The following is a 17,800-nucleotide window of genomic DNA, read 5'->3' as shown; positions in this document are numbered from 1 at the left end:
ATCGGCTGGGAAGCCGGCTTTCCAGCCAATCAGCTTTGAGCCGGCTTCCTGGGCAATCAAGAAGAACCCAGGCAGCGGGTAATGACACGCTGCCCAGCTTCCTGATTGCCCGGGAAGGCGGCTCCATGCTACCAGATGTACTGGCATCGGTACTGGGTATTGGTGAGTACCGAAATATAAATATCAGTACTCGTACTCAATGCTACAAAACTGGTATCGGTGCATCCCTAATCACTGGATCTCTCTGCTTTTCTAGGAATGCAGACCTATCATTGCTGATTGGAGGCACAGTACTGAACATAATTTCTTGAAATCATTTCAGCACCCTGTCTCAGAACAACCTAAATGTAGACTAAGTACAGGTCCACTTCAAGTGGTCATTTATCACTTACTAATTATGCAAAGTATAGCTAGGTACATTTGTTGCTTTAAGAATCAACTGTGACTTCTAGAGAAGGCTTGGTTTGTAAACTTTAAATTCCTAGTCTCAAGGTTTATACTTTGGTTACCTGGGGAACCATCACTCACCAATAACACACTCTTTACTACAATGCTTGAAATTCTAACTTACAATAGTATATTTTCATGAAATCCCACTGATAAAATATTTCAGCATTTTCCACTTTCCACTTCAAATAAAGGAACCTGTAGGACAACGCAAACTAAACCAGAAATAAACCACAATATGTCAAAATAACATGAGCAAAAAGAAGGAAAAGAGATTTGTAAGTGTCAGCATGAGACAAAGTGGTGGTTAAGGAAGTGAGCCTTGATATTTAAGTAGGTGGATCCCCTTCAGTGGAGAAAGTTGTGAAAACAGCTATACAGCTCACGTCAAACAGTGCAAGCTGTGAGGTTGATAGTGGCGTAATATTGGAAGTTTATGATCAGGGGAAAGACAAAAGGAATAGTGGAAAAGATATTTTTATGCAAATACCTTCTCATGGAAAAAATGTAATTCTACGTCATATAGATAACGAACAGGCCCATGGCAGCTCTGCACATTACATACCAGGTTCAAGCCCACCGGTAGCTAGTGGACCAGTTTTAAAGCGAACTTAAGGCCAGGTCATTGACATTTCAGTATTTACATATTATTGCCAAGCAGTAAACAAGCCTTCACTGACCTCTGTAGCTGCAGGCAATGTGCAGCAAATTAATTCATCCTCCACGTTCATAGTTGAAATTATTTTAAAATAAAAGTCTTGCACAAGGTGTCTAATATTATATTTATTAGTCACAAACTGTTCTGTGTGCACCCCGTTGATCTGGTACCGTATTTGCCGGCGTATAAGACGACTCGACGTATAAGACGACTCGGCGTATAAGCAGCGGTGTATTTACAAATGCTGCTGCCCTAGGCAAAACAGCAACGCCGCCCCCCCCGTACTGAGGCCGATCATCACCATCAGCACCCCCCGTACTGAGGCCGATCGTCACCATCAGCACAACCACGTATGCTACATACAGTATACCGTATCCTTCCGTATGTACCCGGCGTATAAGACGACCTCCGATTTTCGGGGGATGTTTTAAGGTCTCAAAACCCGTCTTATACGCCGGCAAATACGGTATCATTTTACCAGCCAACTAACTTCCGTGTAAGTGCCTAGAATGCTTCACTGCACATAGGGCTGGAAGTTGGACATGTCTTAGCCCAGAAGACAAGCTATTATTAACAAAGTGAAATCAGTTTCAGAGGCTTGCATAGTGTAGGGCCCGCAACACCCTGCACTCCCAGGAAGTTGCTGAATGATGCTGGGCACCATTCAACCTGGAGGAAGACCAGTGCTGGATCAAGAGACAGCGAGTCTGAGAATGACAATAGTGGAGAAGAGGTGTTTATCAAGCAACCACAAAAAAATTAAAAATCAAGGACAGACTATATCCTCAATTTTTTTTTTGCCGGTTGCTTGAGACTGACGGCTTGAAGCAGGATAATGGGGAATTTACTGTATACACGTGTGAAATTGTGAAAAAAATATTTAAACAAAATTGCCCCAAAACATGATATTTTCCCTTAAAATATGAATCTTGGATAGACTAACCTATTAAAAACTTAATTATCTACATGTGACCATTCATCAAGGATAAGTGGTGTTATTCGAATAATGGAGGAAACAAAAGGAAAACAGAGAAAGTGATGCATGACCAAGTGAAATGCATTCTAAGAAAACAATGGCATCAAGTAAGCACGAGGAAGACCAGAGCAGTGTTCTCTCAGCTATGACACGACCTTAGATAGTATCAGCCAATCTTTCAGAAACATCTGCTGACAAAAGATCAGATCAAGTTATTGAGGAAGTTGTGGATCTGAAACGCTACACTAAACGTGAACTCAAAGCCGGAAATCTCCACTGCAGACAAAAGTATTTTTTACACAAGATAACATTAAAATATTTGTGAAAGCGTTTTTCTTAGAGGTGTTAAAAAAAAAAGAGATCAGCTAGACGTAAACATTCTTATCAATCTGTACCAATGATTTACGACCTTTCCTTCTATGAAAAATGTACATTCAGTGTAGATACACCCCTTGGTGTTTTTCTTGTTTTATTACATTACAACCTGGAATTAAAATAGATTTTTGGGGGGTTCGTACACAACACGCCTACGTGCAAAAATGTATAATCTGAGCGGATCTGCTCTGCATTTGGTGTGAACAAGGCCTAATAGGAAAAGGCCTCGTTCGCACCTAGGCTTTTTGTTAGCGCATATTGGTCCACACTGAAATGCTCAAGACAAGATATCCCATTTATGTCTATAGCCACGATGCACATCTGAGTGTTGCGTCGTATGTAGAAAAATGCCTGTTGCTGAAAAAACTACATGAGCTGCTTTCTAGAAGATTACAGTGCGTTTTGTCCCCATAGACTCAATAGGAAACACTTGGTAATGCGAAACACAATTATTTTGCGCATTTTTGTGTGCATTTTAATGCGTGTTTGCCTATTCACATCAATGTGCCACAATCTGCTCAAAAAAAAACGCAACTTAATGTACGTGCGTAAACGCACGCAAAAATGTGCACAAAACGAGCAATATTGTGCAGCAAAAATGTGCGCAGATGCACGCGAAAACCCTGTTGCCTAGGTGTGAACGAGGCCTAAATGCACTGATACACTGCCCCTCTAGTGCCTATTCTAGAAATCTCCAGTTGTGGTGAGGACGTATGAAGGCTTTTATTGCTGATATCTCCTTCTGACAATACTACATCTCTGGCTGTCATGGCAATCAATTAATTCAGTACTTCTAAGTCACTGACTCGGAACAGGCATATGGATTAGGCGTTCTAAGTTGCCTAACAACTCATCTGTTTTTCTGTGTTAGCGCTTCATCTGTGGCTTGAGACCAGGAATCCAGCACTGCAGTCTTTGCCCTCCGCCGACCGTCTCCTCAACATAAATACAAGGATATCACCGGCACACACTTGGAAATTCAAATATCAATATTGCATTTATATATTTATTTAGTGGAAAATGTCATATCATGTCATATGGTGCTAACATTTCGGGTCCTCACAGGGATCCTTCATCAGAGCAACACAGTGACAAAATACATTAGTGAACATATAGCTTTATATGCTCATCAGTCCAGGGAGGATGTGCATACATAGCTGTATGTTCACTAATGTATTTTGACATATTTACCATATGACATGATGTGACATTTTTCACTAATTAAATATGTCAATGCAATATTGATATTTGAATTTCCAAGTGTGTGCCGGTGATATCCTTGTATTTACTGCTAGTGTTTGCACGGCGCCATCCGTGCGGTCACCTTGAGCACCACAGATACTTTTATGCTGTAAGACCGTAGGAGTGTGCATGGTACTTGGAACCCTCTCATTAACATGACATTATCTTGTCTGGCGCCTGAGACCACCCTGCACTGTACAGCAGACAGGAAGTCACCAAAGCAGCAACGTTGGCAGCCAAGCAAGGACTCTCCCACTATTCTATGAGAAAGAGAGAACACTCGGGAATTGGTGCATCACATGATTCTGGCTGGGACAAAACTTTAACAGACCAGATTTTCTGTATCTAGTCCAATATCAATCCCAGAATATAATGCATCTACAGTTGTTATAAGATCAATGTTGTGCGGCATGGGTCATGTGAACAAAGTGGGGGATAATATTTATAATGCAAACCAGTTCTAACCGGTTGTTTTCATTTGGGTATACCATCTTTTTCTTCTGTATACTTTGCTATTTTCAAGCTCCTATGAAATGTTTTTGCTTTCATGATAACTTCACTTGGTTGTTCTGGGCAGAAAATGTCCTTAACCTTGCACAGCACTCTATCAACGTGCATGGTATGTGCTGCCAACCTGTTTATGCCAATGCAGAGAAGAGGGGGAGGAGGTGGATGCGGACAATGTCAATCAACTCAGAGGAGACCATTTGCAATTGGGAAAAGTCTGCCCAACTGAAGATTCCCCCAAAACATAAGGGCAGCTTTCCCATAACAGTCTGCTTACAGAATCACAGTTACATCAGTTTGTTTGCTGCTGGTCCTTCATTTGTGCAATCAGTTGGCTGGGGGTCAAAGTGAATGCCTGAGTAACATCTAAAAAAAAAGAGTCATTAAATCTCTGCAGTTTTCCTTTTAAAAATACTGCAAGTACAGAAAAATACTCGGTGGTGATCTGTCAGGAATCCAGTGAGTCCCTAAAAACACAGTACATCTGCTGTACTGAAATCCCAGGCAGTGTTGGCAGACCTGCCTAAGTTCTTTTTCAGCACAACTACAGAAGCACCCAATCCTTCCTTTTCGTATTTACATAAGCAGGTGGTGTTCTGTAGTACATTCAGGAAAACTCCGGCAGCGCTGCATGGGATTTTGGAGCAGGAGAGCGGTCAGTTCAACCATTTTAGGAGTTCACTGGATTTCTGGACGATTAACAATTGTTCTGGACTGCCTGAATTTTTAAAGAGGAAATTTGCATGAATTGCAGAGATCTACGGATTATTTTATTTTTTAAATTTTTTGCCTAGACATGCACTTTGTTTAGAGGTGACCAGTTTTACAATGTATCTGTGATACAAGGAGAATACACGAGCTTCAATAACACTATCCCAGCAGAATCTGGTGTGCGGCCAGCATTTCTTCCTTTTGTATCTGTGATACCGCCAACTGGTGTCAGCTACCCATCTATGAACTGCGGTGCAGTGTGTAAACCACAGGACTGATCGAACAGAATCTTTCAGCAAGCAAAAACAGTTCACACATTATAGATTTTAAAGCTGATTTTGCAAAGGTGTATTTTCACCTGTGCAAAATCAGCTTTAAAATCTATACGAATCCATAGCTACAATTCTATTTAAAAATAATCAATATATTATTATGTATATGTGAAGTGATTTCATAGCAAAAAAAAATCAATAGTTTTACCAATTAAAAAAAAAAAATAAATACATACAAAGACATAATCACAAGAGGAAACTACTACTTGTAACGCAGCAATTTTGCCACCTGAGTGCAAAAACCTCCTAACCGAATGGCGACGGGTTGTGATGCAGCCGTGTAATTGTCTATGTGACGGCTGATCGCTATCTATGTGAAGTGTTCCACCACAGGGGTGCGTACCGCACAACAGGAGACAGCTACTTTGCACGAAAATAGAAACAATAAAAGATGGCTGTCACCTTAAAGGATCCAGATCGAATGACAAATTGCTGTCATCTTATAGGACATATTGAATAATTGCACGCTTCACTTACGCCACTTTATCAGAAGAGGTATACGTTATTTGTGTCTGCCTTTATTGAGAGCGTTATATGGAGCTTGTTGAGCAGTAAAGCAAACTCGCTGCACTCATCACAGGGATTACTGACACGTCTGAGCAGGATACGATCATAATGTCACTGTTTTTAAAAAGTAAAGTTTTCATATTTTTCCTGTGTAATAATACATTACTTAGAATGAGATCAAAAAGGACTTCAAATATAACAAAATGCAATATAGTGCAGTTTACCAATTCTTAGATGTGGTGGCTGCATTAGTTTTCTTTTGTAAGCTTTTTAAAGGGTTATTGGGCCCTCACTGGTTTTACTAGCAAGCAGTAGATAGATGCAAAACGATAAAAATAAAAAATAAAACTTTTTCATAGGGTTAATACTTACCTGTGTCTCCGCTGTGCACTCCCAGCCGAACATCTGAAAATTTCTCGGGCGGCCGCAAAGGATCTTGGGGCGGGCGCATGCGCAGTTCAAATGTTCGGTCGGGAGACGAGGAGAGACACAAGGTAAGTCTATGGAGCAGCGTGCACCCGCACAGACTCCGTGGGACATCAGAGGAGAGGAGGGCAGAGGCGTCAGCGCTGGATCGGAGACCCGCACCAGCGCTGGAGGGACAGCTGAAAAGGACAGTAAAGAAGAAGATGATTGGATTAAGAGACATTTAAGGTAAGTCCTTACATTTCACCTGGCCAGTAAGTCTGTTATTTTTAACAGACCAAGCTGTTCAGCAAAAAAAAAAGAAGTTGTAGGGTTGAGACAAACCATCTAACACTGATAGGGTCGCTTAAACCTTTATCCCAAAAGGGAAAAAATTGTTGCTGTAACCACTTAAAAAGTGTTAAAAGTGTTTCCTGATGAACCGGCTGAAATTCGTGGGTGCCACTGTCAGCCGGTGGGTTGAACGAAAAAAAATAGACACGTGTATACCCGACTTTAGTTAGAGTTTGGATTTCATTTGTTAGTCAAGCCCATCGAACCCAAACCTCCCGACAGGGTGACAATGCTGCTTTCCAAGGGTGGCTCTGTTGCTGTAAAAAAGCCTAATTAAATGAAAACTACGTGCAGAACATTGGCTTGCAGAACTGGGGTCCTCTGAAATCCCAGCCAGGATACTCTTTGCATGGAGTTTGCATGTTCTTCCTGTGCTTGGGTGGGTTTCATCTGGGTTCTACGGTTTCCTCCCACACTCCAAAGACACGCATGTAGGTTAATTGGCTCTAGTGTGTGTATATGTGTATGTATACATGTGAGATTGGGACCTTAGATTGTAAGCTCATTGAGGGCAGGGGCTTATCTCTACGACTAAGCCCAAGATTAGGTGAAACGTGTCTGTTCGGCCGGATTTTTTCTGCTTTGAGTGCTTTGACACGCTCCCATTGGTAAGCACCCAACTTAATCCCCTCGCAGAGCCGTGGAAGAGCAGTGTGTTTGCTCTGTGCCCTTTGGATTGTTGAGGGCAGGGACTGATGTAAATATAACAATATGTAAGTAATGGGTAAATGATGATGATGATCTAATCACAGTAATAAATAAATACCTAAAACATTGGTAAATGTATTGGGGAGAGGTACTGAATATGTTTTTTTTTTTATTTGACATATTGCACAGCACTAAGTAAACCAAACAAAATGAGTCTCTGTCCACAAATGACTGCAGCTGCTTCCTTCTCCATAACCTGCCAATGCCCCTGCAGAATTAGGAAGGCTAATAGCCATTTATGGAACTCGACTTTAAGTCTGCAGGACTCCATTGGTGCAGGACAAAGGACAACCCGAGTTCTGTAGGCTACCAACTCTGAAGCATTTGTTAAGAGATGTGGAAGAATAACAGTGAGCAGCTGGAGACTGTAGGGCGTTGTGACTTCTTTCTACATAGTGTTATTTCGGCAATGTTCACAATAAATGTTCACAGTGAATGCCCAACAGAAAATGGTCCTTCTGTAGGCTTTACAGTACTGCAGGGTGTACCAAATGCCTACCTAGGACTATAGATTGGACACAGTTAACAGTTTACCTTCCACATCGCTGCTAAGGTAGTTCCGCACTTCAGTCAATATGAAGTTGATGTCTTCCTCGGTGGGAATGGGGTGATGTGTGATCTCTGTCGGAGTATCGGTGGTGCCCGCTATGGTCATCTTTTCCCATGGTAGGAAAAATATCACTCTGCCATCACTGGTGGCTGGATCCAGAAGTCCCATGTTATCTGGGCTGAAAGACAATACACATTAAAAGGGGCGCTACAGTTTATTTTCAGTGAGAACATATTCTGAGCACTTATTGTAACCAATTTCAGAGCACTGCTAAATAACTGCTGAGATAAGGTTACCTGCCATAGAGACTGTTGTTTTCAATTGGTCATAACCAATGTGCACTAAAAGAGCAGTGAATCACAATGACAAACAGAGCCTACATATACTGTATAATGAGCTATAGTATACATGTACAAATAATGCATATAAACAAAAGTTTTACTGGATTACTGAGAGGATTTCTTACATTAAGCAGATAACTTTTACATAACTAAAAAAAATTATAAACATAGGTTCTCTTTTTCTGAGATAAATGGGTCTACATGGGCAATTTAATAGGCTACTTTCCGTTTGTTGGCACTACATCCAGTTCTTAGCTAAAAAAAAATATGTAAAGAGAATTTGTCACTTTGAAAATTTAAAGTAAAGTGACAGGTCCTCTTAAAAGCCCAGTTAGATTCGCCTTTCCCGTGCTCCCATGTTGCTCCATTCCTCTAAGAAGAGCTGTGAGATCTAAACCCTGTGACGCTTCAAGTCGGAGCTTACTGAGGGTTAATACAGAATAGGTGTGTACCTGGAATTATATTTTCTTACAGGCTAATACCATTACACATCAGTAATGTTTGCAGTTTCCTGTTCCCTAAGACTAAGCCTATAAGGGTGGCCACTGGGTGGGGACTTTTACCATGCTGGCTGTTCGAAGAAATAAACTATGTGGATGGTAAATCGGTAGGCGGCTTTTCTTTGGCTGGTATTGCAGTTTTCTGTTGTTTGAAAAAGTTTGGAATAAGATAAACCAAGAATGAAGGGTGAATCACGTTACAGTTACCTGTAGTATCCAGGCATGACAATGTGCACTCCGGCACTTGGCTGGCAGATGTTGCGGACCTCCTGATTGTCCATTTTGCGTACAGAGTCCGTGAACGGTCCGGTGGCATTGATAACACATTTGGCGCGGACATCAAACTCTTGCCCTGCGAAAGAAAAGCTGCATTCACTCTCATGGCGTACATGACTCTTATGCTGGGCACACACCTTACAACCATCGTAAGACTTGTCTTTCGATGGTTGTAAGGTACTTTAAAAAAACGTACGGATTTCCCGCGATTATCGCAGGGTGTGTGGGGACCTTTACAACCGATATCATTAAAGATGCATCTGTGTTAATATGTGCACCACTCCGCTGTGCCTGCAAGCTTTCCAGAGCTACAGACAAGTGGATGGATCTTCCCTGTGCTGGTCAGTATTCTCTATGAGCCAACACAAGGCAGATCCCCTCCACTGATCTGCAGGTTGGGTCAGCTTACAGACATAGTCCAAATGGGTATGAATATTTCAGAGGTGCTGGGAGGAGTCTCTTGCTATTCTTTATGATAGTCCCAACTTGATTTGTAGGCAGATCATTACTTATGGTTAGGCAGCTCAAAGACGCTCATGAGGAAGGGGGTTGTGTCAGCTTCCAAAATGCGTTGGCTGTTTGATCGGCACAATTATTAAACTTTTTTTATGGACTCTAACATGCATTTGTGGTCTGGAGCTCTTCTGTCCCTGCAGACATAGTTTACTACCTGCGTAGTACATTGCTAAGGATGACAGAGAATAAAACATCAAATGACTATAGGCAGGTTAGATCACCCAGAGGCTTTGCATGGCTCTAGGGGTCTCAACAAGGTGCCATCTACACCCACAGGCCTAGGGCTGGCCTGACTCTACCTAACGATTTATGATCTGGCAGCTTAAATGTATCTAATAAAGAATTGTGGGATAGGATGATATAAAACATATATGCATACACAGCTTTAAAGGGGGCCAGTTTTTAACACATGAAACCAGTTTAGCTAGTTTCCTATAATTGGGGATATATTCTAATGCTCTTTCTTCATTTTAACATTTGTACAAATGCGGCAAAATAATTGCATGGCATTTTAGCTGCAATGATTCCATTCCTCAGCCATTATGAAAGTGTCCCTGTTGGATTTTTCAGATGCAGTGAGCTTCTAGAGTTCAGGGGCAGAAACCTCAGCATGGGTATAAGAGTTGGACAACTAAGGGCTAGTTCACACCAAGCGCAGAGCAGGTGAAGAGCAGAGCAGCTACAGTACGGATCAAAACTTCGTCCAATGTATTCCAAAGATATTTTGGGCTCTAGTTCACACCGCAGCGTTCAGTTCCAGAGCATGTAAACAAACTGCAGCAAGCCCTATTTTACCTGCTCTGGAACACTCTGGAACGCATGCAAACGCATAAAAGAATGCATGCAAATGCCATGGATCGCACTGAAAGCCCATTTTAGTTTTTTTTTTAAATGGCCTGGAACGCGTCAAACCACACTGCACTGCACGTCCAGAAACTCATGCAGATCTGCTCTGCATTTGGTGTGAACAATCCCTAAGGCTGTAGAGGAAGTGATCTTTTCCAACATTCAGCTGACTTTCTGCCCTGTCCTAGAAGCTGGCCACATGCATAACAATTTGACTGTACAACATTCCTACGGTCTCGTTTTGAGTTACCAACATAGTGTTGCACAGTTAAATTTTTACAAGTGTAGTGGGCTTTAGAGCAAGTCAATATGAAAAGACAGCAAGAAAATTGGTAGTTGAATTGAGAAAGCTGTTTGGACGATCAGTGAAACGTCTTCAAGAAAAATACAGCAAGTCCAGTTGCCTTGACTTATTCTTTACAGATATGCACCAGGAAGATACACCTGCAGTGAATGCTTGATTCATGTCACATTCCCATTGCCCCTTGCAAAGGAAAAAAATCAGACAAGCATATAAAGGATTCATTTTCTGTTCACGTATGAGAAACTTTGGCATACGTCACTGTGAATGTTATTACATAAAGCTCAGGTTGTACTGTTTCGCTGGGTCTTGTGTTCCTATAATACAACATTTAGAGGGAAATACAGGAAAGAAATGAACATCGTTCTTATTGTTTCATTTACGTATTTACAAAAAGCACAAACAGGCTACAAGTCCGATACCTGTTAGAACGTCTCTGCAGCGTGCACCGTAGACCCGCTCCCTGCCGCTCAGCGAATCTGTCTTCTTCAGCAAGCGTACCACTTCAGTATAATTGGCTGTGGCAGCCCCGTACCTGGCAGCAGTGAGAGCGATGGCGAGGTTCATCCGAGCATCGTTGTGTTGTCCTGCAGCGGAGGGCACAATCAAGGGAAGGACATGAGTCACCTCAAGCCACTAACTTGTGCTATGGAAGTGTGTCAAAACCGATATGTCACAGCTGTCCCTGTCACACTCAATCTGCATGATGGCTGGCTGGATCTCACAGGGATTATTTAAAGATACATTGTCTCTTCCACATCACAGCGCTAACCTGCCCCTTGACTTCGTGTCACCACTTTTGCTTATGTACATGAGGACCTAATGATGCTATTAAAGGGAATCTATCATATATAAAAATATACATATATCAATGTCTCAATAAAAATAAAAAATAAATTGTCCTATGTACAATGTGTAATGATATATGTACATGGGGCAGACATATTTACACAGTAATTATGCTTTAGTGCTCCTACTATTATTTAAACACAAGTCATCACAGGCCCATAACGAGTCACTGCACCTAGGGCTCACTCTAGATAGCTTATTTTAACAGCTGTTCAGCAAGGGAGCGGATTGTACTGTCTGACACACACAACTACTAGGTAGATTATATAAAGTTGGATCATGAAGGCCAGGTTCACACCATTTTCCGGACCAGATTTAGAACGCGGTGCATTGCGTTTTGCCACATTTTTTACTGCAATTCTGCCATCTTCCAGCCAGAGCTGGGTTTTTAGGTGCAAATCCAGTGCGTTTTTGATTCATTCCTATGTGTTCCAGTGCATTCCAGACCAGACAAAATGAGACATGCAGTATTTTTCTGGTGTGGTCTGAAATAGACTGCGCTGGTGTGAACAGAGGCCAGAAATAGCATTAGGATGCATTTTGGGTCCGGAAATTATCTGGATGTGGTGTGAACAGGCCCAAATACATGAAACAGCAAATCAAATTGCATTAAAATAAAATAAATAAATGACATGTAAATGTTGCAACAGTGAGATAAAAAGAACAGTCCGTGAAAACACATTTAGGGGAATTTATCAACACTGGAGCAGACAGAATCTAGGGCAGTTGTCCATGGCAACCAGTCAGCTTCTATCTTTCATTCTCAAAGCTTTAATGAACACTTTGAACATAGAAGCGGACTGGTTGCCATGGAAACTGCTCCAGTTTTGATAAATTCCCCCCATTGTAGTTTCCCAGTAAAACGAATAGCTCTTGTTCATCACTCCCCATTAAACAAAGAGGAGCTGTATAAATCACAAAAGATAAACACTGTATTTGAAGCATTTCATGTAAAGATGGGCTATCATGGTAATTAACAAGTCGTCATCACTCTGCAATAGTGGTCAACATTTGTCTCCCTCTGCCATATGATTAGTCTTGTAGACTTGCAGATGTAAACAAATTTTTTTTCCCTTCAGTATTAATGGAGCATAGTCATCGGGTGAACAATGTAAGTGCAAGAAGACTTTAACTTCAACATGAATAATATCATCAACTGGCGAACAAAAGACGTGCAAGACTAATTTGCTTGAGTGTAAAATATAACATAATTGACTGATGAACTGTATAGCAGCGAAGAGAATTATATTATTCAAGATTAATGGGTAATATAATGAACTGGTTAGCAGTATAGTCGGAAACAGGCATACGAGCAACCAATCAGTAAGTACAGCGTGGAATTGAATCTTATTAAATTACAAATGAAAAAAATATATTAACCAGACAGGTTATGGTAGGCTAAAAGTAACCACAAAGCCCTTCCACTTATCCCAGTTCAAAGAACAGCAAAGACAACTTAAAGTGTATTTCCACTTTTGCAGCCAAATTGGAATAGTATCTACTTTATATTGGTTACACATTCCCATTCACATAGCACAACTTAAAAAGAAATATTTATAAATTGCATCTGACCTTTTTTTTGATGATGTTTCTGCAAACTCCAGGACTGAAAAATCCTGCTTAGTTCTCACTGTCTAGGGAGTTGGGGGGAATTTTGTTTCAAATACTTAAAGAAAAACTCCAGGCGCAAGTGTTCTTAACTCTTGCAGCGGGGCTATCCCTGCATTGCAAGGGTGAAGTGCTGGATTTTGTCTAGGTGCTAAAAAAAAAAAGTTAAACTGACCCGAATCACTGACCCGGCTCCCTGCTTTTCCGGTCACCGAAGAGCTAGACTGGTGCTGGAGAGCTCCTACACGGCAGCATTGAAATGATCATCAGCATCCTCACGTCTATACACTGTTTATGAAACTTGATGAATTACGGGACCTAGACCACTGCAGCGGAGAGAGGCTCCAGGGATGGGTCTAAGAGCAAGCTATTTGGGAAGATCGGGTGAGTAGAACTTTTTTTTTTTTTAACCTAGACAAAAACAAGCAGTTAACTTTTGCAATGCGTGGGAAGCCCCGCTGCAAGGGTTAATAACAATTCTGTTTGGAGTTCGGCTTCAGGCTGGGTTCACACCATTTTCCGGACCAGATCTAGAATGCAGCGCATTGCTTTTTTGCCGCGATTTTTTTTTTTTAGCTTAAAATGGTCTCACAGGTGCGTTTCATGCATTTATGCGTTTCTATGCATTCCAGACCAGAAAAAATGAGCCATGCAGTATTTTGGTATGGTCTGGAACGGACTGCGCTGGTGGGAACAGAGACCAGAAACAGCATAGGGATTCATTGGGATGCATTTTGGGTCCAGAAACAGTCTGGTCTGGAGGGGCAATCAGAGTGGAAGTAAAATGAAACAAATTTTAAAAATCCCTGGTAGGAAGGTTTTGAATGTCTCTTCTGCCGGAATAAAGAAAATATCTCTCCCCAGTAATTTTTTACATTGTGTGTACACTGTATGGCACACAGACTCAGCCCATTTACGGCATCCCTAAGATGACATGAATGGTACCGATGTGTATATGTAAACTAACTTAAAAAACTGCAACCAGTTAGTCTCTTATCAGCTCACCAGCATCTATTCTAAAGTTGGGTACACATGGGTAGATTTTCGCACCGCAAAGTTCGTACGAAAAATCCTGTCGGAATGTTCGATAATGCCATCAGAGGCTTGCCGATTGTCGTTCAAAATTTTGTTTGATTTTCATTTTTATTTGACATTTGATTTTGGAATAGTTTCCCAAACGAAAACCACATTCACCGTTAGAATTTCGTTCGATCAAGAAAAATTCAAAATGTATTCAAAAGTCAAAATGTATCATTGATTCCACTGCATCAACGGTTAGAAAGTTGAAAAAACATTCAAAAATTGATTTTGTTCATTTGAGATGGTTATACCGTACTTAGCCACTAGAAGCTGCCTGTAGAGTCCTAAGTATAATCTGCTCCAAAGAAACAGTTAGAAAGGTAAGACTTTTTTTTATTACTCTTCGTTATGCTTCGTGAATGGGAACACATAACAAACATATAGAGGGGGGTTTCTCAAATTTGGCTTCAAAAGTGCCCACAGTTCCAACAAATAAAAAACAAAATTGCACCGATGCTATTTTTTCCAGACCAAGTACCGATACTTGTCCAAGCTGTAGAGGGACTGCCAATCCCAGCAATACAATATACAGCAATGCAGAATAATATAAAGCTACATCCTCTGTGTTGCTCACCAGGGATGTGCAGGGCCTCCCCAGGGATGTGCGTGGTCTCATAAGGCAGTGCATAGTCTCATCAGGGCTGTGTAGGGTCTGACCAGAACTGTGCGTGGTCTCACCAGGGATGTGTGCATGGTGTCACGAGGATGTGCTGGGTCTCACTATGGCTGTGTGGGCGGCAGCAAGGAGGAGGATAACATGTGCTGCTGGTGCTGTAAACAGCCGACGCGAGGTCCCCAGCAAGCGCGGGACCTTACAGCAGCTGAATGTATTTCAAAAATTTAAAGGGCCGGTATTGGCGCTTAGGTTTGGGGCATTTTCACAAGTATTAGTACTGGTAAAAATGTCCAGTATCGGCACAGATATATGTTAGTATCGGTGCATCCCTAGGGTTGTCCTTATTTGTGGACCGTAAGGGAGTCGTGGGAAAAAAAAAAAAGAATTATCTGAATGGCCTCACCAACTATACTAAAAAAAAAACACTATTTTTGGGGATTTGTGGTGGAAGCGAAATATACAGACATTGTCTTAAAAAAGGCATTGCTGTGCAATAACATAAAAGAAAATAATAATAATGTAATATACAGGTGAAACTCGAATAATTAGAATATCATGCAAAAGTAATTGCAGTAAGTGCTGCAAAAGGGGCCCAAACCAAGTACTGAGTACATATGCATGCTTGTACTTTTCAGAGGTCCGATATTGTTCTATGTACAATCCTTGTTTTATTGATTGCATGTAATATTCTAATTTTCTGAGATTGTGGATTTGGGGTTCTTGGGGTTTTCATGAGCTGTAAGCCATAATCATCACAATTATGACAAATCACGGCTTGAATTATCTTGCTTTGCATGTAATGAGTCTATCTCATATATTAGTTTCACCTTTTAAGTTGCATTAGTGAAATAAATGAACTTTGCACGATATTCTAATTAATCGAGTTTCACCTGTACATTTATTAGACCAAGGCTGGACTAATCCCAGGAGTCAGGTAGCCAATGCTCCTCTATAAATGACAGCTGGTGTCTAAGTTTTGACATTTTCTCTAGCTGTTGTCAATGGAGCTGGCTCCTAAAAAGGCTCCTGGATTGGACAGACTGGATCCTGAATTTAACATTAATTTGGCCCTGTATTAGGCCATGTGCAGGAAAGGAAACCCTATGCAAAAGTATTTTTTTTCCTCCTAAATGGTTAAAGATCAAGAAGTGTTTTTTCGTGTTTTTTTCTTAAAAAGGCAAACTAATCTTTCCAAAATCAGGCTTTACATGGGCTATTAGATTTATCATTTTCCTTCGAAGACGCAGAGACATGCCTTAGTGAAATGACTCCACATTTGGCAATTCATTTTCTGATCCGATCCGATCAGCAGTAGTAACAACCCAAATCCTGAAATGTTAACACTGGCCCACCCACCAAATACCAATCGGGAGGACATTAAAGTAATAGAAATTGTTGTTGATCTATGTGGCCGGCATACCAAACCCTTAACACAAAATTGATTATGTAAAATATGCAGCCTATGATCCGTCTGCTGTGCCTGGTAGAGCTGCACAAGTAATCTGTCTATGGCAAAAGGGCAATGCTGAGATCAATGCTTCAGTGGGCCTTCTGTCCACTCCCCTCAACGTCCTGTCGTGGCCACGTTTAAATCAATAACGAGAAGTGATTTTCAGCTATTTGCTTAGATTATGCAATTTTTCTTGCACTCTAGTAAAACAGGAGGGGGAGAAAAAGAGAAGATATAAAAAAAAAAACCCCACACAAATTATTTATAAAATCTTGTGTAGTCAACACAAACTAGATTTTAAAGTGTATGTCAAGGCAAAATAAAACAAATAGTACATCTTCGGAATACACATTTCCTCATGTTTTATGCCTTTAAGTACAGAAACATAACTGTTCATGTGCCAGAAATATAAAGTGCTTCTACCTTCCTCTTTGCCATGACAATACAGCTGTGAATTCATAAGCACATGGTGTCAGCCCTGCCTACTTAATTTCTGATGGATGACAATAGCATGAATCTCTCCTCCTCATCTCCACAACCCCTCCTCATCTCAATAACCCCTCCTTATACATAGACAGGGGCACAAGAAATTGTCAGCTCACAAGATTTCTGGCAAAGCCAACAGGCATTTTTTTCACTTCTCAAACAGATGTAACAAAACTTAAACTGATGAGCGGTAAAAGCTTTTAAAGCGTCGCCTATGGCCAATTTTGGGTATGCTAGTTTTTTGCGATTTTGCGAGTGCGCACAATTTTTACGCTTGACATGTTTGGTGTCTATTTACCCGACGTGACCCCATCTTTTATATTTTACCAAAAAAGTGGGTAATATTAGTTGTTTTATAGCATAATGTAAAAAAAAAAACTTTTTTCTCAAAACTTTCAGTAATTTCTCCTGAATATAGTAAAAAATAAAACCCGCAGTGATGATTAAATACCACCAAAAGAAAGCTCTATCTGTCCCCAAAAAATGGTATAAAATTCATTTCAGTACAGCGTTGCGTGACGGAATAAATGTCAGTCAAAGTACCGCAGCGCTGAACACTGAAAAATGGCCTGGCCAGGTAGGGGATCTAAACACCTGGTCTTCAAGCAGTTAATGATATACTTAGCAGACCAAAAGAGAGGAAAAAAAATAGGCTTATTTTTAGGGTCCACATACACTTTAATGGCAAACTACCATGAATGTTCAGAAGACACATATGTTGTGTGATTTAATTTTACCTTAAAACAATGCAGTGCCCAATTACTCCTGTGTAAAGTGCCATCTTTCAGGGGCCCAATAATTTAAGGCATTCTAAAACTCAAAAACATACTTCCATTAGGATGTTGGCTCTTGATTTGACCCCACCCCCTTTTGCATTCTGCACCTTGTGATTCGCCCGTAGAGGGGTTTGAGGGAAGAAAGTGTCACTTTTGGTGAATGTGCGAAATGTTTTATTTGTATTCAACAGAAACAGCCAACATGTTTTAAGGGCCATAAGGGACCCCACTCAGCAGGGCTGGAAAATCAAAGACTAAGCTCTGGACTGGGCCAGACGACTAGCGTAAAATAAAATTGCAGAGTGCCATGTGATCGCCGGCTTTCTGCATGAGTTGCCAAAAACTGGAATGTGTCTAACAGTACGGACTTAGAGGTAGCGAGT

At 41.0% G+C, this 17,800-nt stretch overlaps 1 protein-coding gene across 1 annotated transcript in view; it reads right to left on the bottom strand.

The window, feature by feature from the left end:
* GPD2 (glycerol-3-phosphate dehydrogenase 2) overlaps window positions 1-17,800 on the bottom strand; it is a 127,982-nt gene that overhangs the window by 34,932 nt on the left and 75,250 nt on the right. The window contains exons 7-9 of the mRNA XM_018553140.1: window positions 10,975-11,139; window positions 8,821-8,965; window positions 7,757-7,950 (exon numbers count right to left, since the gene is read on the bottom strand). Coding sequence (XP_018408642.1) covers window positions 7,757-7,950; window positions 8,821-8,965; window positions 10,975-11,139 — 504 coding nt within the window. The remainder of the gene's footprint in view (window positions 1-7,756; window positions 7,951-8,820; window positions 8,966-10,974; window positions 11,140-17,800) is intronic.

Source organism: Nanorana parkeri, unplaced genomic scaffold (assembly GCF_000935625.1).
Source record: "Nanorana parkeri isolate BGI_ZX_2015 unplaced genomic scaffold, ASM93562v1 scaffold112, whole genome shotgun sequence".
NCBI lineage: Eukaryota > Metazoa > Chordata > Amphibia > Anura > Dicroglossidae > Nanorana > Nanorana parkeri.
Note: the sequence above shows the minus strand (reverse complement) of the source record. Positions and strands in the feature narration are given on the sequence as shown.